Source organism: Esox lucius, chromosome 22 (assembly GCF_011004845.1).
Source record: "Esox lucius isolate fEsoLuc1 chromosome 22, fEsoLuc1.pri, whole genome shotgun sequence".
NCBI lineage: Eukaryota > Metazoa > Chordata > Actinopteri > Esociformes > Esocidae > Esox > Esox lucius.
In genome coordinates this window covers 15,642,458-15,664,366 of record NC_047590.1, presented here as the reverse complement: position 1 = coordinate 15,664,366, position 21,909 = coordinate 15,642,458, and the positions used below count along the sequence as shown (strand labels likewise).

General features: G+C 49.1%; 1 protein-coding gene across 2 annotated transcripts; it reads left to right on the top strand.

Moving 5' to 3' along the window:
• Positions 1 to 486: 486 nt before the first annotated feature.
• Positions 487 to 21,885, top strand: fn1b (fibronectin 1b). Of its 2 annotated transcripts, XM_010886089.3 has the most exons (41): positions 487 to 846; positions 1,335 to 1,472; positions 1,578 to 1,709; positions 2,043 to 2,180; positions 2,264 to 2,410; positions 2,533 to 2,766; positions 2,914 to 3,096; positions 3,356 to 3,532; positions 4,436 to 4,588; positions 4,714 to 4,842; positions 5,071 to 5,214; positions 6,665 to 6,786; positions 8,101 to 8,269; positions 8,413 to 8,589; positions 8,803 to 8,931; positions 9,158 to 9,445; positions 10,301 to 10,579; positions 10,772 to 11,035; positions 11,198 to 11,461; positions 11,780 to 11,866; positions 12,117 to 12,308; positions 13,419 to 13,700; positions 14,090 to 14,281; positions 14,451 to 14,540; positions 14,661 to 14,927; positions 15,035 to 15,313; positions 16,112 to 16,267; positions 16,427 to 16,543; positions 16,655 to 16,924; positions 17,322 to 17,509; positions 17,622 to 17,709; positions 17,818 to 17,997; positions 18,228 to 18,509; positions 18,650 to 18,739; positions 19,213 to 19,652; positions 19,755 to 19,893; positions 20,073 to 20,231; positions 20,402 to 20,527; positions 20,628 to 20,734; positions 20,927 to 21,028; positions 21,129 to 21,885. In XM_010886089.3, exons 1-41 carry the CDS (start codon positions 693 to 695, stop codon positions 21,210 to 21,212), a joined length of 7,338 nt encoding a protein of 2,445 aa, XP_010884391.2. In that variant the 5' UTR covers positions 487 to 692; the 3' UTR covers positions 21,213 to 21,885. The 2 variants fall into 2 exon arrangements, with proteins under 2 accessions (XP_010884391.2, XP_010884392.2); XM_010886090.3 differs by lacking the exon at positions 13,419 to 13,700.
• Positions 21,886 to 21,909: the final 24 nt, after the last annotated feature.

The following is a 21,909-nucleotide window of genomic DNA, read 5'->3' as shown; positions in this document are numbered from 1 at the left end:
GGATACCTCCCTCACAGCTAACCAGTTCAAGAGTGCATTTGCATTAGGTGAAAAGTTTAACCTCTGAACTGTGATGGAACACAGGAGTGAGTTGTCATTAACCCCCACTAATCTACCCAAAATGTAATAAACATGCCACTCTGACACCCAAACTAGGACACTAAATCTTGCCGTTCTGGTTTATGTCTATAAGCTCTCTTTGATATGTATCCTATAGGCTTATTTCTATAGCCTATTTGAGTTGTTGTTTGGGAATTGCCAGGATTTGGAAACAAAATAATTTTGGGTCACTCGACTTATAAAACTCAATGACTTGTACTAGGATTATTTATCTGGATGTCTCTTGGTGATATTTTCTTTGCTTGTCTTTGGTAGCTGACTATTCTTGTTTGTTGGATGTTTGCCAAAACCTAGACGGACATTGAAGTCCCTCCCCCATAACGGTTCGTGTCCTGATATAAAAATGGTCTTCATTGCGAAAGTCGTTCAATCGCATCTGCTGCAGGTAAAGCGGCCAAAGGACGGCCGCTGTGAGACGCAGCACCGGGAAACATTTGGAAAGCTAGGGGAAATAATATTATACGCTCCTGAAGGTCGACTTTACGGAACCCCGTTTTACTTTTTTAACTTTTTTCTAACTTTGGAAACGTAAAAGTGTTTTTAAGTGTATATTATTTCTTCAATTTACCAAAATGATTTGGAGCCCATTGACGGGGTTGCTTGTTGCGCTGTGCGTAATCTGTGCTGTCCATTGTAAGCCACAGAACTACGGACATTCTCAGCACAGACGACAAACTCAGCAAATACTTTACCCCGATGTCTCAGACACCCATTCTCTTACTCAAGGTATGTAGTCTCGCTCCTCTTAAGGTGAGATTTTCCCATATAAGACAACACTTTGCTTTTAAAAAGAAATTAAGCCATAGTGTCAATGTAAATACAACTTTTGTAGCCAATTCGTTACTGACGGTTGAATTAGCCTATCATTTCTCCGTTTTGTGTAATTCACTTGGAGACGTATAGCTCTTGCGTATCTGCATCTTCGTGCAGGCTGCAATGAGAATGGACATTCTTACAGACAGAATGAGCAATGGGAGCAGGTTTACCGCGGCAGTATACTGATTTGTACTTGCAACGCAGCGACAGGGATCAAATGTAGCTAAAACAAAACCCGAAGGTGAGCTGTAACCATAGACTGGAGAGTGTAGCGCTGTAGGCTCTCAGATGTTATGCCAGACATCCCCGTGCCCTAAAACGAATTCTCGTCTTGGCACATTTGCCATTGCGCATAGAATATGTTCGAATCTCATGCTGAATGCTGGTTTCTTCTGCAGTGGAAGATACTTGCTATGACAAATACAACGCACAGACGTACCCGGTGGGCTCGACCTATGAGAGGGCAAAGGACGGTATGATATGGGACTGTACCTGCATCGGTTCCGGCCGCGGAAAAATCAGCTGCACCATCGCAAGTGAGGAACATTTCTCTGACAGTTCGTGTAGTACGTCTTTGTTGTGCACTTGCGTAGAAGACTATCATTGTTCAAGAATAATTTTGAGTGGTCTTATTTTTACAGACCGCTGCCACGAGGGAGGCCAGTCCTATAAGATCGGGGACACTTGGAGAAGACCCCACGATACTGGCGATTATATGCTTGAATGTGTCTGTCTGGGAAACGGAAAGGGAGAGTGGACATGCAAACCCGTGTGTGAGTGTCTAAGTTTGGAATAAATACAGAAACTGTGTTTGCATAGGAAGTACTTTAAGTCAGTGGGTGTGGGCATATTTTTTGTAATGACATGTCCCGAAACCAAAGTGCTGTTCAAAGTGCTCCTTTGAGTAATTTCTTGGACATCGCACAGTAGGCTACATGTCCTCATTGCAAATATTTAAAGTCCCAGCAGCAGTCAAAAGCCAACAGTTCATCAAAATACAATCATTTCCCTTAACGGTCGATTATGCTCAGTTTTGTTATTTTTGTGGAAAGTTTTGCGGATGTCAATGACAATTAGACAATAATTACGTTGTGTGGTGCGTGCAGCGGAGCGTTGCTATGACAACGCGGCGGGCGCGTCCTACGTGGTAGGGCAGAACTGGGAGAAATCCTACCAGGGTTGGATGATGATCGACTGCACCTGCGTGGGTGAAGGCAACGGACGAATAATCTGCACATCCAGAAGTGAGTACCTGACCAAACACTTGCAGACTCACGCACTCACCATACCTCTCCTGTTGGTCTAATTCCTCCTCTTATTTGTCTAGATCGGTGTAATGACCAGGACACCAAGACATCCTACCGCATCGGAGACACGTGGACCAAGATAGACACTAGCGGACAGAAGGTCCAGTGTCTTTGTACAGGAAACGGTAGAGGAGAGTGGAAGTGCGAGAGACACTCAGCCACCACTAGTGAGTCGACCCTCTTGTGTTTTAAAAAATATGTATAGTACTCAAATCCTCATATAATTATCTCCACGTGTTGTTGATGAAGAAATATGACTAAATGCATGTTTGTCTTCCTGGTAACGCAGGTGTTCGTACGGGAACAGGCGTAGCAACAGGCACGGGTACAGTAAGTACTCGCGCCAGGGTCCAGACCGAGCTTCACCGGCCCTCCACCCTTCCCGAACCCCCCCAGGAGGGAGTCTGCCACACGGACTCGGGCGCCACCTTCCACATGGGCATGCGCTGGATCAGGACCCAAGGAAGCAAGCAAATGTTATGCACCTGCCAAGGCACCGGGGCTGTGAGCTGTGAGGAGAAGGGTAATTGGATGCTAGTGGTCCCAGTCGCTAGAGTCATGGTGCTTTTGACGGTGGTAGAATATCTACGCCGCCCCCAATAAAAGAACGCATCCATTCTCATCTCACCCGTTGACTTACCCCTTGCCGTCTTTCCCTCCCCGTCTCCAGAGGTCCAGAGCCAGGTTTACGGAGGGAACTCGGGCGGCCAGCCGTGTATGTTCCCCTTCCTGTTTATGGATAAGACCTACTACTCCTGCACTTCAGAGGGACGTACCGACGGACAGCTGTGGTGTAGCACCACCTCGGACTATGAGAGAGACCAACAATACTCCTTCTGTACCGAGAAGAACTGTGAGTCTAGTGGACTGGTGGAGCAGAGACAGAACCCTACCATTTTTAAGTGTTCAATAGGATTCTGCTCCCCCACCCGAAACTAATACCATTACGGTTCTTTTTTCTTTCCATCACAGACTTTGTCGATTGCTACTTCACAGAGTAAAATGTGGTCCATATTATTGTGTCATGTGGTTCCCCCACCAAGCTATATTAAGAGGAAATGCGTGTTGGGCAGCCCGTCTTGACTGGTCACCTTTTTTGATCTGCCTCGTAGCCCTGGTGACGACCCGCGGCGGAAACTCCAACGGCGCCCTCTGCCAGTTCCCCTTCCTCTACAACGGGCGCAACTACACCGACTGTACCGCCGACGGGCGCCGCGACGGAATGAGGTGGTGTGGCACCACGACCAACTACGACGGGGAACTGCACTACGGGTTCTGCCCCATGGCCGGTGAGTGTGGCGCACCCTCTACACGTCTTCACACCAAATGGCACACGGTTGTAGAACCCCCTAGTGGTCAGATACAGGAACAACGTTGAACCCATCTTGTCTGCATGCAGACCGTTAAGGAAGATCCATCTTTTAATCATCAATAAGTCACATTTATTTCACATTCATTTTACCTCAGCAGTTGTCACATGGTGCTTGTACATATCCCCAGCCTGAAAACCCCAAAAGAGCAAGCAAAAACAAGATATTGACAAACAGTGGCTGGGAAACAGTCCCTTGTAGGGTTGGGAACCTAGGAAGAAACCTAGAGAGGAGACATGCTCTGAGGGGTGGCTAGTCCTATCATTGCTGTGGAGATTATAAGAGTTCCTGACCTTTTTGAGACAAATCAATTATTTGGGGGGGGGTTTATATGGTCATTCAGACTCCTTATAGAGGGCATGGTGAGGTCTTCTGGCCAGCTGTTTCCAACATTCACTGAATTCCTCTCTTTGGCAGGAGTCTAATCAAGATAAACCTATTAGACTGGTGTTTATCAGTTTAAAGTGGCCTTTACAGATGGTGGGAATGACTGTTTAACAGAAGGGGTCACTTCAAGTCTTCAGAGGAGGTTCACTGGGCGGTGAATGAGCTGGTCTTTAAAAGCTATTACATCAAGGTTAATGGTCATGGACAGAGCAGAGTAATGGTCTGTTTAAATCTTAATTACTTTTAGCTCTACTGGGTACAGAGTGGACACACGCGCACAAACACACACACACACACACACACACACACAGAGATTAGTCCATTCTGACAGGCAAAAAAATATCTGGCTCCGTTCCAAAAGAGGTCAGTCACGCCGCTTATGTCTGTGCCCACACACAGGCACGCTCACTGTTTGTCCTCTGTCCCTCTGTCTAGCTCACGAGGAAGTGTGCACCACCAACGATGGGGTGATGTACCGCGTGGGAGACCAGTGGGACAAGCGCCACGATCTGGGTCACATGATGCAGTGTACCTGCCTGGGCAACAACCGCGGAGAGTGGAGCTGCGTCGCCTACTCCCAGATCCGAGGTACCCCGCCCATCGCTAAAACAAATCCTGGTTTATTGTCATTAGCTGGTTGTTGAACCAGTTGCCTTGGCATCCTGAAAGCCAGCGTCAACACCCCTTGTCTTCTGCCCCCCCCCCCCCCCCAGACCAGTGCATTGTGGACGGGCTAACCTACGACGTGAGCCAGACCTTCGCCAAGCGACACGACCAGGGCTACATGATGAACTGCACCTGCTACGGACAGGGACGCGGACGCTGGAAGTGTGACGCCATTGGTGAGTCTCCCACCGAAACGTCTCCGACTCTGTTCCTCGTTTTCGTTGCAACAGGCTGGAAGGAAACAGGACATGGCTTCGCTAAAGCGATCGGTGCGGTCCCTAGGGACTGACTCGAATTGAACTGTGATCAGAGCAGACAGTGGGAAACTATGTTGATTCCAAACAGATGTCCTCACCCTGCCCTGCCTTCCGCCCTCCCTCCTCCCTCTCCCATTTTCTCTCCAGACCAGTGCCAGGAACCTGAGAACCGCAAGTTCTATCAGATCGGGGAGACCTGGGACAAAACCATCCACCAGGTCCTCTACCGCTGCCATTGTTACGGCAACGGCATCGGCGAGATGAGCTGTGAGCCCCAGCAGACGTTCCCAGGTAAGACGAAGAGCTTTGATAGGCTGGAAGAATGGTTACAGTTCAGACCACTGAGCTTGCACTGTCTTCAGTGGGGGTGTTCTTTGAGGACATTACACCCCCCCCCCCCCCCCTTTATTTTTTATTTTTATTGGGACACCTGCTGATGGTTAATGTATGTTTGCTCTTCTTTTGAACTCGCCAACTTGTTCCCCACTTTTAAATACCCGCTCATCCATCCTTCACTCCTCTCTGGACAGGCCCTTTGAAATATAAACGAGGGGGGGCGGTGTCACACCTACACCACCTTGCAGGAGGTATTGATTGGCTTTGATGTCTGGCAATTGGAGTGGGGTTTGTCCTGTCCTTATAGGTCTTTGTACTTTGGCAGAGATTGGTTCCCTCAAAGAATATGACTTGGGTTCCCGCCCTCTAAAGAGGGTGAGTGCTGTTGTCCTACCCTACAGGGATATTCTCTGCAGACACCTCCTGTCTCTTTCATCCCATGAACCTGGTGTTAACACGCCTCGAATGAAACCGTCTTAAGTTGACCAAGCAGGCTTCAGAGTGCTAACAGCTAATCTTCATCTTGTGCTCAATGGGTGGTTTCACGGACACGGATTAAGCCTAGTACTGGACTAAAATATCCAGCTCACAGGAGAATTCTAGTGAGCTCACTTTTTTAGTCAAGAACTTAGTCTGTGTCCACGAAACCCTAGCCCGAGGCCCTATAAGTTGATCAGAACATCTCCACTGTGCCTCCTTCAGAAAGCATCAAATGGATGTTCCCAAGTGGAAGTAGTTGGAATTTTTTACCCCTGGTGTCGTTTCTATCAGAACACTTCACACTAATGCTAGTTTTCCCCATACAGCTCATTTAGTGCTGTTACTGGAACAGACGATTGTACTGTATATACATGGTGTTCTGTGTTTGAAGTACGCGTCATCTTCAGTAAATCCTGTCTGGTGAAGGTCATACACCTTGAAGATAAATCAATGACTGCCCCGAATGACTCTGAGCCGTCCCTTTGGCTTACTAACCCGCGAGAGCGAAACGTGTGAAAGAACGGAAGTATGTGTGGAGGTGGACATAAAGCCCTGGTGCGATTTCAGACACTAAAGACCTTAGTGAAGTGCTGGGCCAGAGGGTGTCGTGGTCGGATTGAAACCAGACAGTGGGTGCTGGCTGGTCTCCCTTCACCACAGTTCTAGGAAAACCACTGCCTGGCGTGCTTGCTTTAGGTGCAGGTCTGGATAAGATCACGGGTCAGACAAGGTGGGAACTGTAAGGCCACTAAGCCTGGCTGAGTTTCCATCCAAGGTTTTAATGTGACTATTCTAAAATCTGCATGTGGCAAGCAGTGAGCAGTATTACAGATTACATGCAGCGCTTGACGATGTAGGGCAGATCGCTTAAAAGTGGACTAAAGTGGACTAAACAAACCCCATTCTTCCTCCACTCTCTCTCTAGGAGGCCATCGGCCTGTCCAGGTGATCATCACTGAGGCTGGGAAGAGGCCTGACTCCCACCCCATCCAATGGAATGCTCCTGCGTCCTCAAACATCGTTCACTACATCCTTAAGTGGAGGGTGGTAAGTGTTTTCTACTGCATCCCCCCCAACTCAGGGATTGAGAACCGCTCAGTTTTGGCAATTTTTTTTAAATGTTCCTCTAATTCAGGTAGATGCTAAATCCAATGTCAATTCTACTGTTCGGCAAGCTGAGTGAAATGTTGACCCGGGGTTCATAGAAATGGAGGCACCAGGCTGCTGCCCACCTCTGCCCTAGCTGATGGGCTCGGGTGGCTCTGGGGTTACGCTATGCCAGTGGTGATGTGCTGTCATTTCAAAAAAACTGTTACACAAGTCGAATGCACTTCAACTATTACACCTTTCGTTCTTAGTGGTCTGATATGGAAACAAAATACAACAGATAATGTTCGCAGAAGTTGTTCTTTTGAGAAATCATGATTCACATGAAATGCATGTCCCTAGAGTTGACAAGTAATGACTAAACCACTGCACAAACAGTAGGTTGCAACACGAATGGACCAGGTTTTTTTGTGTGTAGAAAAACAAGGTTGTTGGGTAGTTGAACTCTACTGAAACACACCATACAGACACACACACACACACACACATCCAAATTGCTCCGGATGGCCACGAAAGACCTTCAACATCCAACTACATTAAAAACACAGTTTTTCTCTCTTGAAGAAATGAATCCTGTTTTCTCTCCTTTCTCATACACCCAGTGTTTGCCTTGATCTGCTAAGCTGTTTCAAATGCTTCTTATTTTATTTTGTTAAAAATTTCCTGCAAAGTGGTGTTGGTTTGTATATTTTGGATGGCATTCCCTTCTTCCCTCTCATGTTTTGAATGTCTGGTAGTTTTCAGACCGTCTGAAGCCTAGTTTAAATGTCTCAAGAAGCAGTGAGCGATTGAGAGATGCCAATGACCACATTGACCGTAGTGCTTGAAGTGAGAGCTTCAGTAGTCCGGGCCAGACTGTCAAAGCTTCCCACTGTTTCTCAAACCATACTATCTCACACTCTTAGACAAAATGGGAACCTAAAAGGGTTCCTCAGCTGCCTGATTGGAGAACCCTTTTTTATTCTAGGACCCTGTAGTTCCAGACTGGTTCCATATAGAACCCATTCCACTGAGGATTTTAAATGGAACTAAAGGGTTCTACTTGGAACCATAAAGGTTTCTCCTATGTGGATAGCTAAAGAACCTTTTCGTAGTGGTGCACCCAATATTGGATGATAGTATTTCCACTCTAGGTTCTATATATTAAAGGTTCTAGACAAGACAACTTTCAATATCACCATATCCACCTCTTTGAGTCTCTATTTGTGAAGTACACTCACTGACCTCTCACCTCTGCCCTTTGACCCCGGTTAGAAAAATACCCGCAACCCCTGGAGAGAAGCCACAATCCCAGGTAACCTGAACTCGTACACCATCGCCGGGCTTCGGCCAGGCGTCACCTATGAGGGTCAGCTGATCAGCGTCTTGCGCTTCGGAAGCCGCGAGACCACCCGTTTCGACTTCACCACAACCTACAGCTCCCGTAAGTCTCCCTACTGGCTGTGTGTTTTACGTCTACACATGTAACGCTAGCCACACTATTCGTTTCTGTGATTGTGTCTTCGGTGTCTACGTCTTCTTGCTCATTTAGTCAATTGACGTCATGTTTCTTCCTCCACCCAATAGGAGTGACCTCTGAGGGGGAGACCACCAAGCCTCCAGCCGAGGTGGACACGTCCGAGTCTGTGACAGAGATCACGTCCAGTAGCTTCGTCATCTCCTGGGTGTCGGCCTCAGACACGGTGTCAGGTTTCAGAGTGGAGTACGAGCTCAGCGAAGATGGAGCCCAACCTAGAGTCTTGAGTTAGTAGTTCCAACCTTTACTTACTTTAGTACTGTTTTCAAGTATATCACGTCCAACGATTGTGGAAAGCTTGCGGGTGGTTATTCCTGGCTCACACTGGGTGTTGTAGGTGTTTGGCTGGTAGATGTATTTATTGTTTTGGGTGAATGATTGTTTGGTGGCCTTGAAGTTTTAATGAATTGGTTGCTGGAATGATTCATTGTCCCTTTCAGCCCTGCCCCGTACCAGCACCTCTGTGAACATCATTGACCTCCTGCCTGGCCGCAGATACAACGTCCAAGTGTACGAGGTGTTACCTCAGGGAGAGACAAACCTCATCCTCACCACCTCACAGACTACAGGTATAACTCCGGTCCTCCTCCTCCACTGTCTCAGCCACTCCACACCCTCACCCATCAACACACCCTCGTCCACCACACACACACCCTCACAGACCGCACACATCCTCATCCACTACACACCCTCATCCACCTCATCCATCATGCACACACCCTTAATAATCCTAGATCCATCCTTTTCTAACGTTAACAGAGCTCTCCCATAATGCTTCTTGTTCACCACCCTCAGCTCCCGACGCCCCTGCTGAGCACAGCATCAACGAGGTGGGAGAGACCTCCATATCTGTCAGCTGGACCAAGCCCCAGGCCCCCATCACAGGCTACCGTCTGATCTTCACGCCGTCCGTGGAGGGTAGCAGCAGCACCGAGCTCATCATCCCCGCCACTGAGACCTCCACTACCCTGTATGGCCTACGACCCGGCATGCTCTACAACATCAGCATCTACTCTGTCGAGGAGACCCAGGAGAGTGAGCCCATCTTTGTCCAGGTCCACACAACTGGAGAATCAGCTCCAGGTAGGAGGCCAGAACACCATGCAGAACAACAGGACCACACGAGACACTGGATGTAACACATACTCTAACCATTAACCAACTTTAGATTTGGCTTTAAATCCACTTCTGTAATTACCTTTTCAATCTTAGAATCAACTGTTTCCTATGCACCTAGGCTCAGGAAGTGGAATGTTTTTTCAAGCCATTGAGTCATTTTTTTTTCACCTTCTAGGGGAGGGCTTTTTTATGCCAGTCTTTCTTTCTCTTTTCCTCTCAAATGGAACATTTGAGGTCACCCTCTGTCCCCAGGTTGTGAGTCATTCCCAGCCTTGTAAGTGACAGTTGGTAGATTTAGTGGGAGGCTGGAGGAGCCCAGAGCTAGCTATATAAGGCTAGACGTGAGCCAGAAACTGGGGTTTGGTTTATTTTCTGTTTGGGTCTGGACTGGACCAGTCAAATAGAATGAGATTTGTCTGGAGCTCTCAGAGCCTTCAAAGATTTAAGCACTTTCATATGAGAAAGCTGTGTGAGATACACTCTCACACTTCCTTGTAGACAGATACACCCACACTGTCCACAGTATCTAGGTCACTCGTGTTGGTCTCATACATTTGCCCCAAAGCAAAGTCTTCTCATCTTAAAAGTCTTCAGAGTGTCTCCATTTTCCATTTCCTGTGTATAACTTTATTTCCTGATTTCACTTAGCTGGAATTGGATGACGTTTGACATTAGCCTAGTTCCGACTTCATCCCACTCCAGCATTTTCTCACTGCAACGAGGTGCAGTCATTACTGTGGGAAGCCGACATACGAGAAGTTCTACCTCATCCCCGAACATCGGTCAACCTGCTGACCGCTCCTTACTCCCTGTCCGCAGAGGTAATCCCGTCCCCGACTGACTTGCAGTTCTACGAGGTGACTGACACGAAAATAACCATCACCTGGAGCAGCCCGGCCAGCGAGGTGTCGGGTTACCGCGTGACCTTTGTCCCTGTCACACCCGGCGACACGACCCAGAGGCCCCTGCAGCTGCCGGTGACGCCCAACGCCTACGCCGAGATCACCCACCTGCAGCCCGGCACCCTCTACCGCTTCAACATCTACGCCGTCAACGGAGAAGTGGAGAGCGAGCCACTGACGGGAGAGAGAGCCACCAGTGAGTACAATGCACACCGTCCGCATGCGCGGGATGGCCGATTGCTTCCTCACAGTAGTGCGTATTTGGGTAGGCAAGATTACTTGTAGATCGGCGATTCTGTGCAGTTCGTTGTGGTCAATTGAAAACACACTGACATCAAACACACAACCATACCGCGGCGTGACCCTTAGTGCTTGTTTAAACTCTCAGAGCCCGACGCCCCCGGCAACCTGCGTTTCACGGACGTCGGCGAGGACAGCGTCATTTTGGTCTGGGAGGCTCCTAGGGCTGTTGTCACCGGATACCGTCTTTTCCTGACCACGGAGGGCACCAGCCAGACCGAAAAGAGTATCCCCGGCGGTCAAACCCGGTACCACTTGCGAGGACTCCGCCCCTATGTCGAATACACCGTCAGGCTGCACTCTGAAAAGGACAACGTCCTGAGCGAGGCGGTCGGCAGCGTCTTCACCACCGGTGAGTGGCGAGACTACGCTGTCCGTCGGCGTTCGTGGGTGTCGTCTAATCCTAAATGTTACTTGATCTTCCCAGTGGAGCTGAGATTCTTTTTGTAAGAAATGCAAACCGGTGAAAGCAGTAAACCAGGATTATCTGTCCCTGTCTGTCTCTCACCCTCAGCGCCTAAGATGGGAAATGCCCCGCGCTTCACAACCGACGTCACGGACACCTCCATCATCATCACGTGGACACCCGTCGCCAGGTATAGCTTCAGGCTGTCCGTGAGGCCCGGTCAGGAAGGCGAGTCCCCACGGGACGAAACCTCAGACTCTGGGAGAGTTTTCGTGTCAGGACTCACCCCGGGAACCGAGTACACCTACAGCGTACAGCCCATTTTCAACGGACGTGACCGCGGAAGTCCCGTCACCAAAAACGTTGTCACACGTAAGTAAACAAGACAGAGGCTCTGGTCTATTCAGATTTTATTTCTGAATAAACTTTTGTTAAAAGGGAGACATGTTTGACCCTGCTGCTATCTCTTTGCTAAGGGAAAAACGTACAGTTTTTCCCTGAATATCCCTTAACAGTATAATACAGTATTTTGATATGTACACCGTAAATTAAAATGAGTAATGAGATTGTTTGAGTATGTTTCCACTATGTTTACTCAAACCATGTAACTGGTGGACTCTGAACAGGGTGTGTTGTTACCACTCAAACACTTATGTGGCATGCCCCCCCCCCCCCCCCCCCCCCCCCCAGAACTGTCCCCCCCCACCAAACTCAGTACGGAGTCGAACTCGGACACCGGGGATCTGACTGTCCACTGGAGCGCCGCCAACACACCAGGTAAATATTGACACGGCTCCCTTTGGCACGCCCACGCCACAGACACACAGCAAAGAACCCTGGGGTCAGGCGCTTGGCCGGATCCACTGTGGCGCTGTACCAATCGGTCTGGACCTTGGCTTTACAAAGAACTTCTCACCAGCACCTCGGTTTGTCTGTGGGCCTCTCTCTCTCTCTCTCTCTCTCACCTTCTCCCTCTCTAACTGTCTCTCTCACTTCCTGTGCCACCCTGTCTCACCCCCCATTACAGACATCACTGGCTACAGAGTGACATGCACCCCGACCAATGATCAGCGAGGAACCTCCCTCGAGGAGACTGTGAATCCAGGACAGACCTCGTTGACTCTTGAGAACCTGAGTCCAGGTGTGGAGTATAACGTCTCCGTCTTCACTGTCAAGAACAAACTGGAGAGTGTCCCCGTGTCCACCACTGTCACCCAAGGTAGGATTCCCCGTCTCACGGAGCGAAAAGCAGGCCTGGGGCAGAGCTGTGCTGTGTTGAAGGGCTGGGCTGATTCTGGTTCAGTTAGTGTCTTGTTGCTCTGAAGGTGGTTGCTCCTGTAAATGTCACTTTCCCCGGTTCAGAACACACCTCGCTCAAACGAGGAACCATTTGCTTTATAAACATGGGTGACTGTCCTTCCTCAAGGGTCTGGCCTCTGCTGACCCTTCACGTTTCAAACGTCTACATGAGCTACACTCAGACAGAGAGACACGCTCACATACAGTGGGGAGAACAAGTATGTGATACACTGAAAAAGTGAAAAACCTCTACACGCTCTGTAAGTAGGAAAACCTGCAAAATCGGCAGTGTATCAAATACTTGTTCTCCCCACTGTATTTAAAGGTTTTGACTGCGTCCACTCCCAATGGTTGGTTTGAAGGGAAGATATGCGTGTGCACTTTTGGCATGTTGTTTGCCTCACAGTGTGTTCGTGGACTGGACGGATCTCCTGAGTCAGTGGCCAGGAAAGGTTGGAGTATGGCTTACATATTTCTGCCATCCCTCTCTATATTCATCGTTCCCGACTCGACAAGATATATACTCACTTCACTCTCAAACGGAATCTTCCTGCCAAGATAACCGTCATTGGGCTGCTCAGGCTGAAAGCACTTTTTTAATTTCAGTTTAATTCCTAATTTACGTATTCTGAATGACCATTTCGGTAAACATTGTCTTTGTTTTTTTTTTGTGATTATTTAATTTCTCACTGTCCTACTAACTGGCCATTGTCTGAACTGTAATTAAACGCCACGGCTGTTCGTTTGCAATGAAATTATATGCATGGAGAAGGTATTTCCTTTAACTCATTAAGGATGTGTGGGGATTTTGAAATTATGAAAAGGAACTGCTCTAAAAAAAATCATCAGCACCCTTTATCTAGAATGTAATTAATGGTTTTGATCTTGTAACTCTTATCAGCATGTCTGTCCTGCTGGGAGGCTGCTTCATGAATGTCAAATTATGTGCTTACCTGTCTGCTGTTATCATGGCTTACATGTCTGTACGTCTTTTCCTACTCGCGCCACGCTTTGCGCTCTGACCTTTCAGACGTGCCCAAGCTAAAGGACCTCCGCTTCGTCAATGTCACCGACACCACAATCGGCCTGCACTGGACCCCCCTGGTTAACATTACGGCCATCACCGGTTACCGGATAACGGTGGTGGCGTCGGGCGAGAGCGAGCCCATCATCTTGGACATGGTGGACTCGTCGTCGGGCTATTATACGGTGCGCGGGCTGGAGCCCGGCGTGGGCTATGACATCAGCGTCACCACGGTAACAGAGGAAGCGGAGAGCGAGCCCGCCACCAGCAGAAAGCAAACCCAGACCGGTGATTTGACCCCTTCCAACTGTACAGTGTGTGTGTGGTGGGGGGTGTTATATGGGAGGGGCTAAACACATTCACTCACAGGCCTTGTATGTACACGACCAGAAGTTTTTATGTTCTCCTCGTGGCAATTGTGTCACGGTCGGGTCCTCTCTCCGATACATGCCTCTTTAAGGTGTTCTTTCTTTGGTTGTTGTCTTTTCGATCTCGGAGGGCCTGAAGGTAATTTTAATCATTCCCCCTGGCAAGTTCTCCACTTACCTCCTAGGTCTCATTCTAAGCACATGTTGGTTGTAGTCACTGTAGTAGTCACCGCCCATTGATCCAGTCAAAGGTATCCATTGTTATATCCCGTCAACACCCTAACAAACTCTCTCCCCGTCCCGCGTCAGCCGTCCCCGCCCCCACCAACCTGAACTTCGGAGGAGTCGGCCCCGATCACATGAGGGTCACCTGGACCGCCCCCGTCGTCCCAACGTCCAGCGACATCATGCGATTCGTCGTCCGCTACCACCCGGTCAGCAACGACGCCGACGTCAAGGAGGTCAACTTGGGCGGAGCCACCACCACCTACCTCCTGCAGAGTGAGTGTGGTCCTTCGCGTGGGAACCCCCCCCCCCCCCCGAACGATAGCCCTATGAAACTCGGCCAACCCATTCGAGCGTATGTAGCTGGTCATTCTCTACGGGGTCTCTGTGGAGTCACGCTAGCCACCGGGCTAAAGGTTTTCTCTCTCCACCTCTCCGGTTCCAGACCTGCTTCCCGACACGGAGTACAGAGTCAGCGTGGTGTGCGCCTATGAGGAACGGCAGAGCAAACCGGTCACCGGCACCCAGAGAACCAGTGAGTCAGACACCCTCCAAACGATCGCTCACATGCCCCCCCCCCCCCTCCCCGGCAAACAGTTCAGCGGATGAGTATGCGCTGAGCGTTGTTCATGGCTATGCGTCTTCTCGTCCGCAGCCCTGGACTCGCCCACCGGCTTGGATTTCTCGGAAGTCCTCACCAACTCCTTCACTGTCCACTGGCTGGCGCCCAGGGCCGTCATCACCGGCTACCGTATCCGTTACCAAATGACCAGCGGAGGCAGGGCCAAGGACGAGAGACTGCCCCCGACCAGGACCCACTTCACCCTGACCAGCCTAGCCCCGGAGAAGGAGTACCGGGTCGAGGTGTACGCGGTCAACGGGAAAAAGGAGAGCCTGCCTCTGACTGGAACTCAGTCTACCAGTGAGGATTAGACATTAGCTGATGTCTTTCTATCCTCTTATACTTTCATTCTCGGCCTGTGTGTCTTTCATTTCATGACCTTCACCCGACTACAACCTTTCCGCCAGATTCGGATGCGCCGACCGACCTGGAAGTGACCTCAACCAGCCCCACCAGCATCACTGTCCGCTGGGACGCACCTTCTGTCACCGTGAGGTACTACAGGGTCACCCACGGAGAGGCCGGAGGCCAAAGCCCTGTCGAGTTCACCGTCCCCGGCTCCCAGTCCGAGACCACCATCCGTGATCTGAAACCCGGGACGGAGTACACCATCACAGTGTATGCTGTGACAGGGAGGGGGGATAGCCCGTCCACCAGCACGCCCGTCTACATCACTCACAAGACCAGTACGAAGCTTATTGTTTAATACGCGTTCAGTGCATGTTGATTATATATGGTCAGTCACATATTCGGAGAGGGGCTGTCAAACTATTGCAAATGAATAATTGTGGATATTGTTATGCTTCTTTGTAGTTCATCGCAATGTGTGTATCTGCTCAAATTTGTAAAGAAAAAATTCAGGGAATGCTTTTTTTTTTTGGTATGCCTCTCGGTGAATGTTTTTAAAGGTGTTCTTTGGGGCACTTTATTAAAAAAGGAGAGAAAATGATAGAGACACAGGAGGGAATTAAACATGTGCTGAAGCAGTATATGTGATGGGTGGTAACAGCCTTGACCACCAGACCATTCCTGCCTACGAGCAGGATGTTTTCATTAGCCTCTAAGCCGTAAACGTTACCCACAAGGTCATTCGTTTCTTGTTTTAGCCCCACATTTTCAGTAAAACTTAAAAACATTTCCTTTCTAATTAGAGGCGCTGGACAGTCCTTGTGAGGCGTACCCATCTACTGTCCAGTTCTTATCATTTCTTGTCTGTAGTTATGTTTAGAGTACATTCTAGTCTTTTTATCAAACACCATGATATAGGACGACGTATAGTAACTCCCCAAGTTTCTAGATTTCTTTGTGATAAGATTGGGCGTACACTGGTCATAAAAAAGATTACATTGAGTAGACTGACAATATACCAGTCCATCCATCAAGAGGCTGCTTATTGGGCGGCTCAAACTCTTCAGAAGGATCACGTCTGAGAGCCCCCCCCTTCCCCCCTTCAGTGAAGTCATCAACATGCTCTGTCTTTGTAGATGTGGAGAGCCCGACCAACATTGATTTGGCAGATGTGAAAGACAACACCATAACAGTTCGCTGGTCCCCCGTCCAGGGACCCATCACAGGCTACCGGGTCACCAGCACCCCCAAGAACGGACTGGGTCCCTCTTTCTCTGAGGTGGTTGGCCCTGGTAAGACCGGCCCCTGCTTTCTCACGAAAACTATTTTGTGAAAGTGTTTTGAGACATTGACAAAAAGCGGATTTAGCTTCTTTAGGACAAACTGTTGTAAGCTTCTTTGCCAACCAAACTGTTAGCTTCACTAATCCTCCATCTCTCTCTCTCTTCTAGATCGGACTGAGATGACCTTCACTGGGTTAATGCCCACTGTAGAGTACATTATTAGTGTGACCTCTCTTGGAACTGATGGAGAACCTTCTACACCTTTGGTCAAGAACATCTTCACAGGTAAATGTTTGTGGGTGTGATGGTTTGCGAGTCCGTGCGTGACTGAGAGAAGGAGAATAACTAAATATAAAAGAAGAATGACGAAATCCCTCATTTGACTATCATTTGCAGAAATGGACCGTCCCAAAGACCTGACCTTCTCTGAGGTGGGCTCCACCTCCATGAGGATTACATGGAACAGCCCAGATGGTACGGTGACGTCATACCGTGTGAAATACTCCAGCCCGGAGGAGAGCGAGAGAGATCATCGGCCTGCGCCCAGAGGGACAGAAGATACCACAGTGCTGAAGAACCTCCTCCCGGGCACAGAGTACACAGTTAAAGTCATCGCCCTGTACGGAAACAAACCCAGCCACCCACTGGTGGGCACACAAGCCACAGGTAGGAGACACCAGACGATAACACATACTGGATGTGCATTCATGCATATATATATATATATGCATAAGCACCTGCTTTTCTAAGCATGTGGGGACCTGAAACCGAGAAATCCTTGTTCCTTATTCCTATCCCATAAAATTAAACCTTATTAACCTAACCCTAAACAGAAACATTAATGCCTGTTTAGGGTTTGGATAATAAGGTTGAAGTGACCATTAATGTAACAATGTACCCACTTATGTTTTTCCCTAAACCTAACCTCTAACCTCGAAATAGCATTCATTTTGGGGACTGTGTGGGGGCGATTTTACGGTCTTTGTGAGGACACTAGGACCTGGATCACAAACGTACACACGAGACTATCATCATGCTGCTCTTATCCACCTCCTCCGTGTAGCTCTCCCTGCTCCCTCCACTGTGGAAATCACCGAGGTCAGTGACTCGTCCTTCACCTTGTCGTGGCGCTCGCCCACCTCCAGCCTGTCTGGTTACCGTGTGGTGGTCAACACAAAGAACATCAACTCGCCCCCCAAGGAGATGACCATCGCACCGGACACCACAAGGGCCGTGGTCCCTGGACTTATGGTGAAGGAAAAAACAAATCAACAGTATTATTTATGGTAACTGTATTTTAGCTAGTGTTGATATCTTGATTACCAACCTATTTCTGGGTGCGTTGTTCTGTTTTCCTGTGTAGCCGGCAACTACTTATGTAGTGCAGCTTTATGCCTTGAAGAACTCCGTGACCAGCCGGCCAGTAGAGGAGGAGGTCACCACGCTGGAAAGTAAGCAACCTTCACCGAGTTGAAATGCTAACTTGTGTTTGACAATCCCATGGTTTTGTCAGTTGGTCCTGTATCTATATTAACGAACCCCCCCCCCCCCTTTCCCAGCCATCAGTACACCTAAGCGGGTGCGCTACTCGGCTATGACAGACTCGTCCGTCAATCTGTCCTGGCGCACTAAGGATGAGACCATCACCGGGTACTTCATCGAAGCCAAGCCTGTCAGCAGCAGCCATCCCACAATCCAGAAGACGATATCCGGGGAGCAGCCCAGCTACACTCTCACTGGTAATTTACAATCAACTACATTACCCAGCAATCACCCCTCTCATGTAGTAAGATATATTAAACATCGCCAAACCCAAACATTGCTCACTGAACTGCATTCGTTTTATCGGTCTCGTCAGCAGTCAGCTACATAGCCTGTCATCCCTTCCAACGACACAACTGTGAGATAAGTGAACCACATTGTCGACGAATAGTAACATGTTGATTGACTGTGTTTGACGTCTTGTCAGGTCTGGAGCCCAGCACCACCTACACCATCAAAATCTACACCCTGAACGGCAATGCCCGCAGTTCCCCCGTCACCTTCACGATAACCACAGATAAGCCAGCGGTTCTTTCCCCTACCAACCTCCAGTTCACCTCCCTGACCCCCTACTCCATCACCTTCTCCTGGGAAGCCCCCGCGTCACGCATCACAGGATATTACATCACCTACGAGGAGGCAGGCACAGCCCGTCCACGGGAGCTCATACCCCGCCCACACGCTGGTCAGACCTACGCCACCATCTCAGGTAAGTGCCATTCTCTCCGGAGGTACCCAGTCCTCTAAAACACCACCCCTCAGACAGGCACAAAAACAAACATGAATAAAATCCTGTTTTAAAACCCTGGTTTTATTTCAACTGAGCTTGATGTTGTTGGACGCTCTCAGATTTGAGGCCTGGCACTGAGTACATCATTAAGATCATCGCTGTCCAGAACGTCCAGAGGAGCCCTCCGTTAGTTGGAAAGGCGAGGACTCGTGAGTACATCATATACACACGTCACACATTCATACATCTGTCCACATACACACACAGGAAGCCCAGTATTTGTGCTTGGATTCAATGTAAAGAACAGCCTGGCAGCTCAGAAGTTAAATGCATTTTTTAGTCAAGCCAGCAACTGTGGCTGTGCTTACTCAAGCTATAATAATGCTAACTTTCAATGTCTTTTGAATGATTAAACGATTCAAAATTGACCACATTGGGAAAGGCTTAACAGTAGATATTAGCCAAACCACTAATAGAGAATCTGATACTTTCCCACCTTATTTAAGAATGTAATCTGATTCTAGATTGGTGGTTTGCGACAAAATCTGCCTAATTCGCATTGCTTTTGCAGTTAGTGGCTCTGGTGATGTGGACAAAATGTCAGCCCCCCAGCAGCACTGTGCTACTGCAGCTACCCTAACTCCCTAACTCGCATGCTTCGTAACCCCTTTGTCCCGCCCAGAAAAAGACTCCCAACATAACCTGCCTATCAACAAGAAACCTGGGGGCCACAACACCCTTGACGTGCCTGAAGAAGCGGAAATTACTGTGCCAACCGTGGTGGCCACTGGCACTCTGGGAGACCTGGGGGGGCAGGGCCAGCACGTGGAGTACACCGAGTACAACAGGCCTGAAGGTGGCCCCACCAACCCCCAGACACCCTACGGGAACGAAAACACGTACCTGGTCTTCGTGCCCCTCCCGGACTCGGAGGGGCGCCGGGTACCAGTGGTGAAGGTGAACGTGCCTGGTAGCTCTCCTTTTGGTTTTCCAGAGAACGAGGCCGGGGTCCCTCAGGAGGCCCGGACCCAGACCACCATCTCCTGGAAGCCCTTCAGGCAGAGCTCAGCGTACCTGGTGTCCTGCAGCCCTCTGACGCACATCAACGAGAAGATGTTCCAGGTAACAGGATGTGGAATAAACGGGCACACTTATTCGAGGTCACACCAACACATGATTAACTCGTCCCTCGCCTCCTTCCCCTCTCTCCAAATGTTCTCCCAGATGCGTTTACCTGGCACCTCCACAAGTGCCACTCTGATCGGGCTGACCAGCGGAGCCTCCTACAACGTTATCGTGGAGGCCCTGAAGGGTTCCCTCAAACACAAGATCCTAGAGGAGGTCATCACCGCCGGCAACACCCGTAAGGGAGCAGCAGTAACCATGACAACCGATCTAGGACAAAAGCTAGAATCTTAGCTGGTATCATGTCCGACACCGTGCGGATCTCGCCTTAACAACGCAAAAGTACATCTTCATATTATAATCATGCGTTGAGATTCACTTTCAAGTCACTCTTATCGCCTTCTGCTCCGGTTCTAGTGTCCGAGGGCTCCACTGGATCAGACTCATGTTACGACACCTTCACGGCCACCTACCATGACGTCGGGACCGAGTGGGAGCGAATGTCCGAGACAGGCTTCAAGCTGTGGTGCCGATGCCTGGGAAAGGGCAGTGGACACTTCCGCTGCGACTCCTCCAGTGAGTCTTTCGCTCTGCAGCGGCACTCTTCACCAACCGAGCTTTACTGTAACCACGCCACCTGGCTGGGCAGAACGATCGCAGCGTTAATTCCTGTGACATCAGACGTCTGACATTTCCGGGTTCTCCACCCCCCCCCCCCCCCCCCCCCCCCCCCCCCCCATCCACAGAGTGGTGTCATGACGGCGGCAACAACTACCTTATCGGGGAGAAGTGGGAGCGCCAGGAAGAGGGCGGCCGCATGATGAGCTGTACCTGCCTCGGCAACGGAAAGGGAGAGTTCAAGTGTGAACCACGTAAGCAGCACATTCCCCACGCTTGCCTCGGTTGGATTTCAGGCGCAGCGTTTCACTCCTGGCCGTCGGCGCTGTGTGACTTTCTCCTGTGTGTTTACAGATGAGTCCACTTGCTACGACGACGGTAAAATGTACAGGGTGGGCAACCAGTGGCAGAAGGAATACCTGGGAGCAATCTGCACCTGTACTTGTTATGGAGGACAGCAGGTCAGTAACACTTGCAATGGCTTGGGTAGGTCGAGAGCGGCACATATCAAAGGACTGGATTCATTTCCAAAGTGTTATAGGAATGGTGCCTTTTAATCTATTTAGCACTGACTGTCAAATGCTTTGGATTAGAGCATCTGGTAAAGGACCAGAATGTGGACTATGTTAGTATAACGAGTGCTGCCCTCTCAGGGCTGGCGGTGCGAGAACTGCCGTAGACCCGGTGCTGAGGTGGACTCAAGCCTGCTGCAGCCGGTCCGATACGGAGACTCCACCTACACCCTACGCAAAGTGGTGAGTTGTACGGGTACCCTCAGCAGAAAAAAAGGTGTTGCATAGTAACCTGAAAATCAATGTTCAGGTTGAACAGTTGAAACTTTTCCATCTCTTGCAGAACATCCAGTGCCCCATCGAATGCCTTCGACCAGACCTACTGACAGAAGCAGTGGAAACAGGACACATCCCCCAGAAACCCTAGAATTAAACAACCCCCCCCCCCCCAGACAGAACTGGGCTAACAACCTGTGCCTTACTGTTCCGCTTAACCATATCCCAGCACAGCTACACGCTATACACCAGTGTCTTCCTACAACCTTAAGAGAACCCTGCAAAGTATGACAGTTTGGTTTTACTTCCTTTTAAGACACATGGAAATATCATGTTCACACATAAGAAATTAAAATGCTGCCCAGTCTTTGAATGGGTGTTCTACAGACTTGCTAACGTTCCCATTTACCCGTACAGTATTACGGTTTGTTCTAATCCTTCTCTTTTTACTTGATGAAATCTTTAACTGCCAGAAATCAAAAGCACTGTTGAGAAAATGTTGTGTACAATAATGTAAAGAGGTTTGAAATTTAACATGTCTATAAATGTTTGACATTTTTCCTTTCCTGTCGCTCCAGTTAGGCAGACAGGGGTAGCAGGGATTGACACTTATGATTTGTTGTAATTTTTTTTTCCATGACTAATCTGATTTTATTTATCCCTTCACAAGTTGATAAGTGTTCCCTTTAGGAAATTGTGTGAATGCAAAAACTGTGGTGTGTGAACTACTTTCTTTTGGTTTTATTTTTGTACTGAAGGTGCCAAAGTTGTCAATACCGTTTGGAGAGTCCCTCGTTTTGATAAAGTTGAAAGAACCTCATGAATTGTTGTCGCCTTTTTTCTTAAAT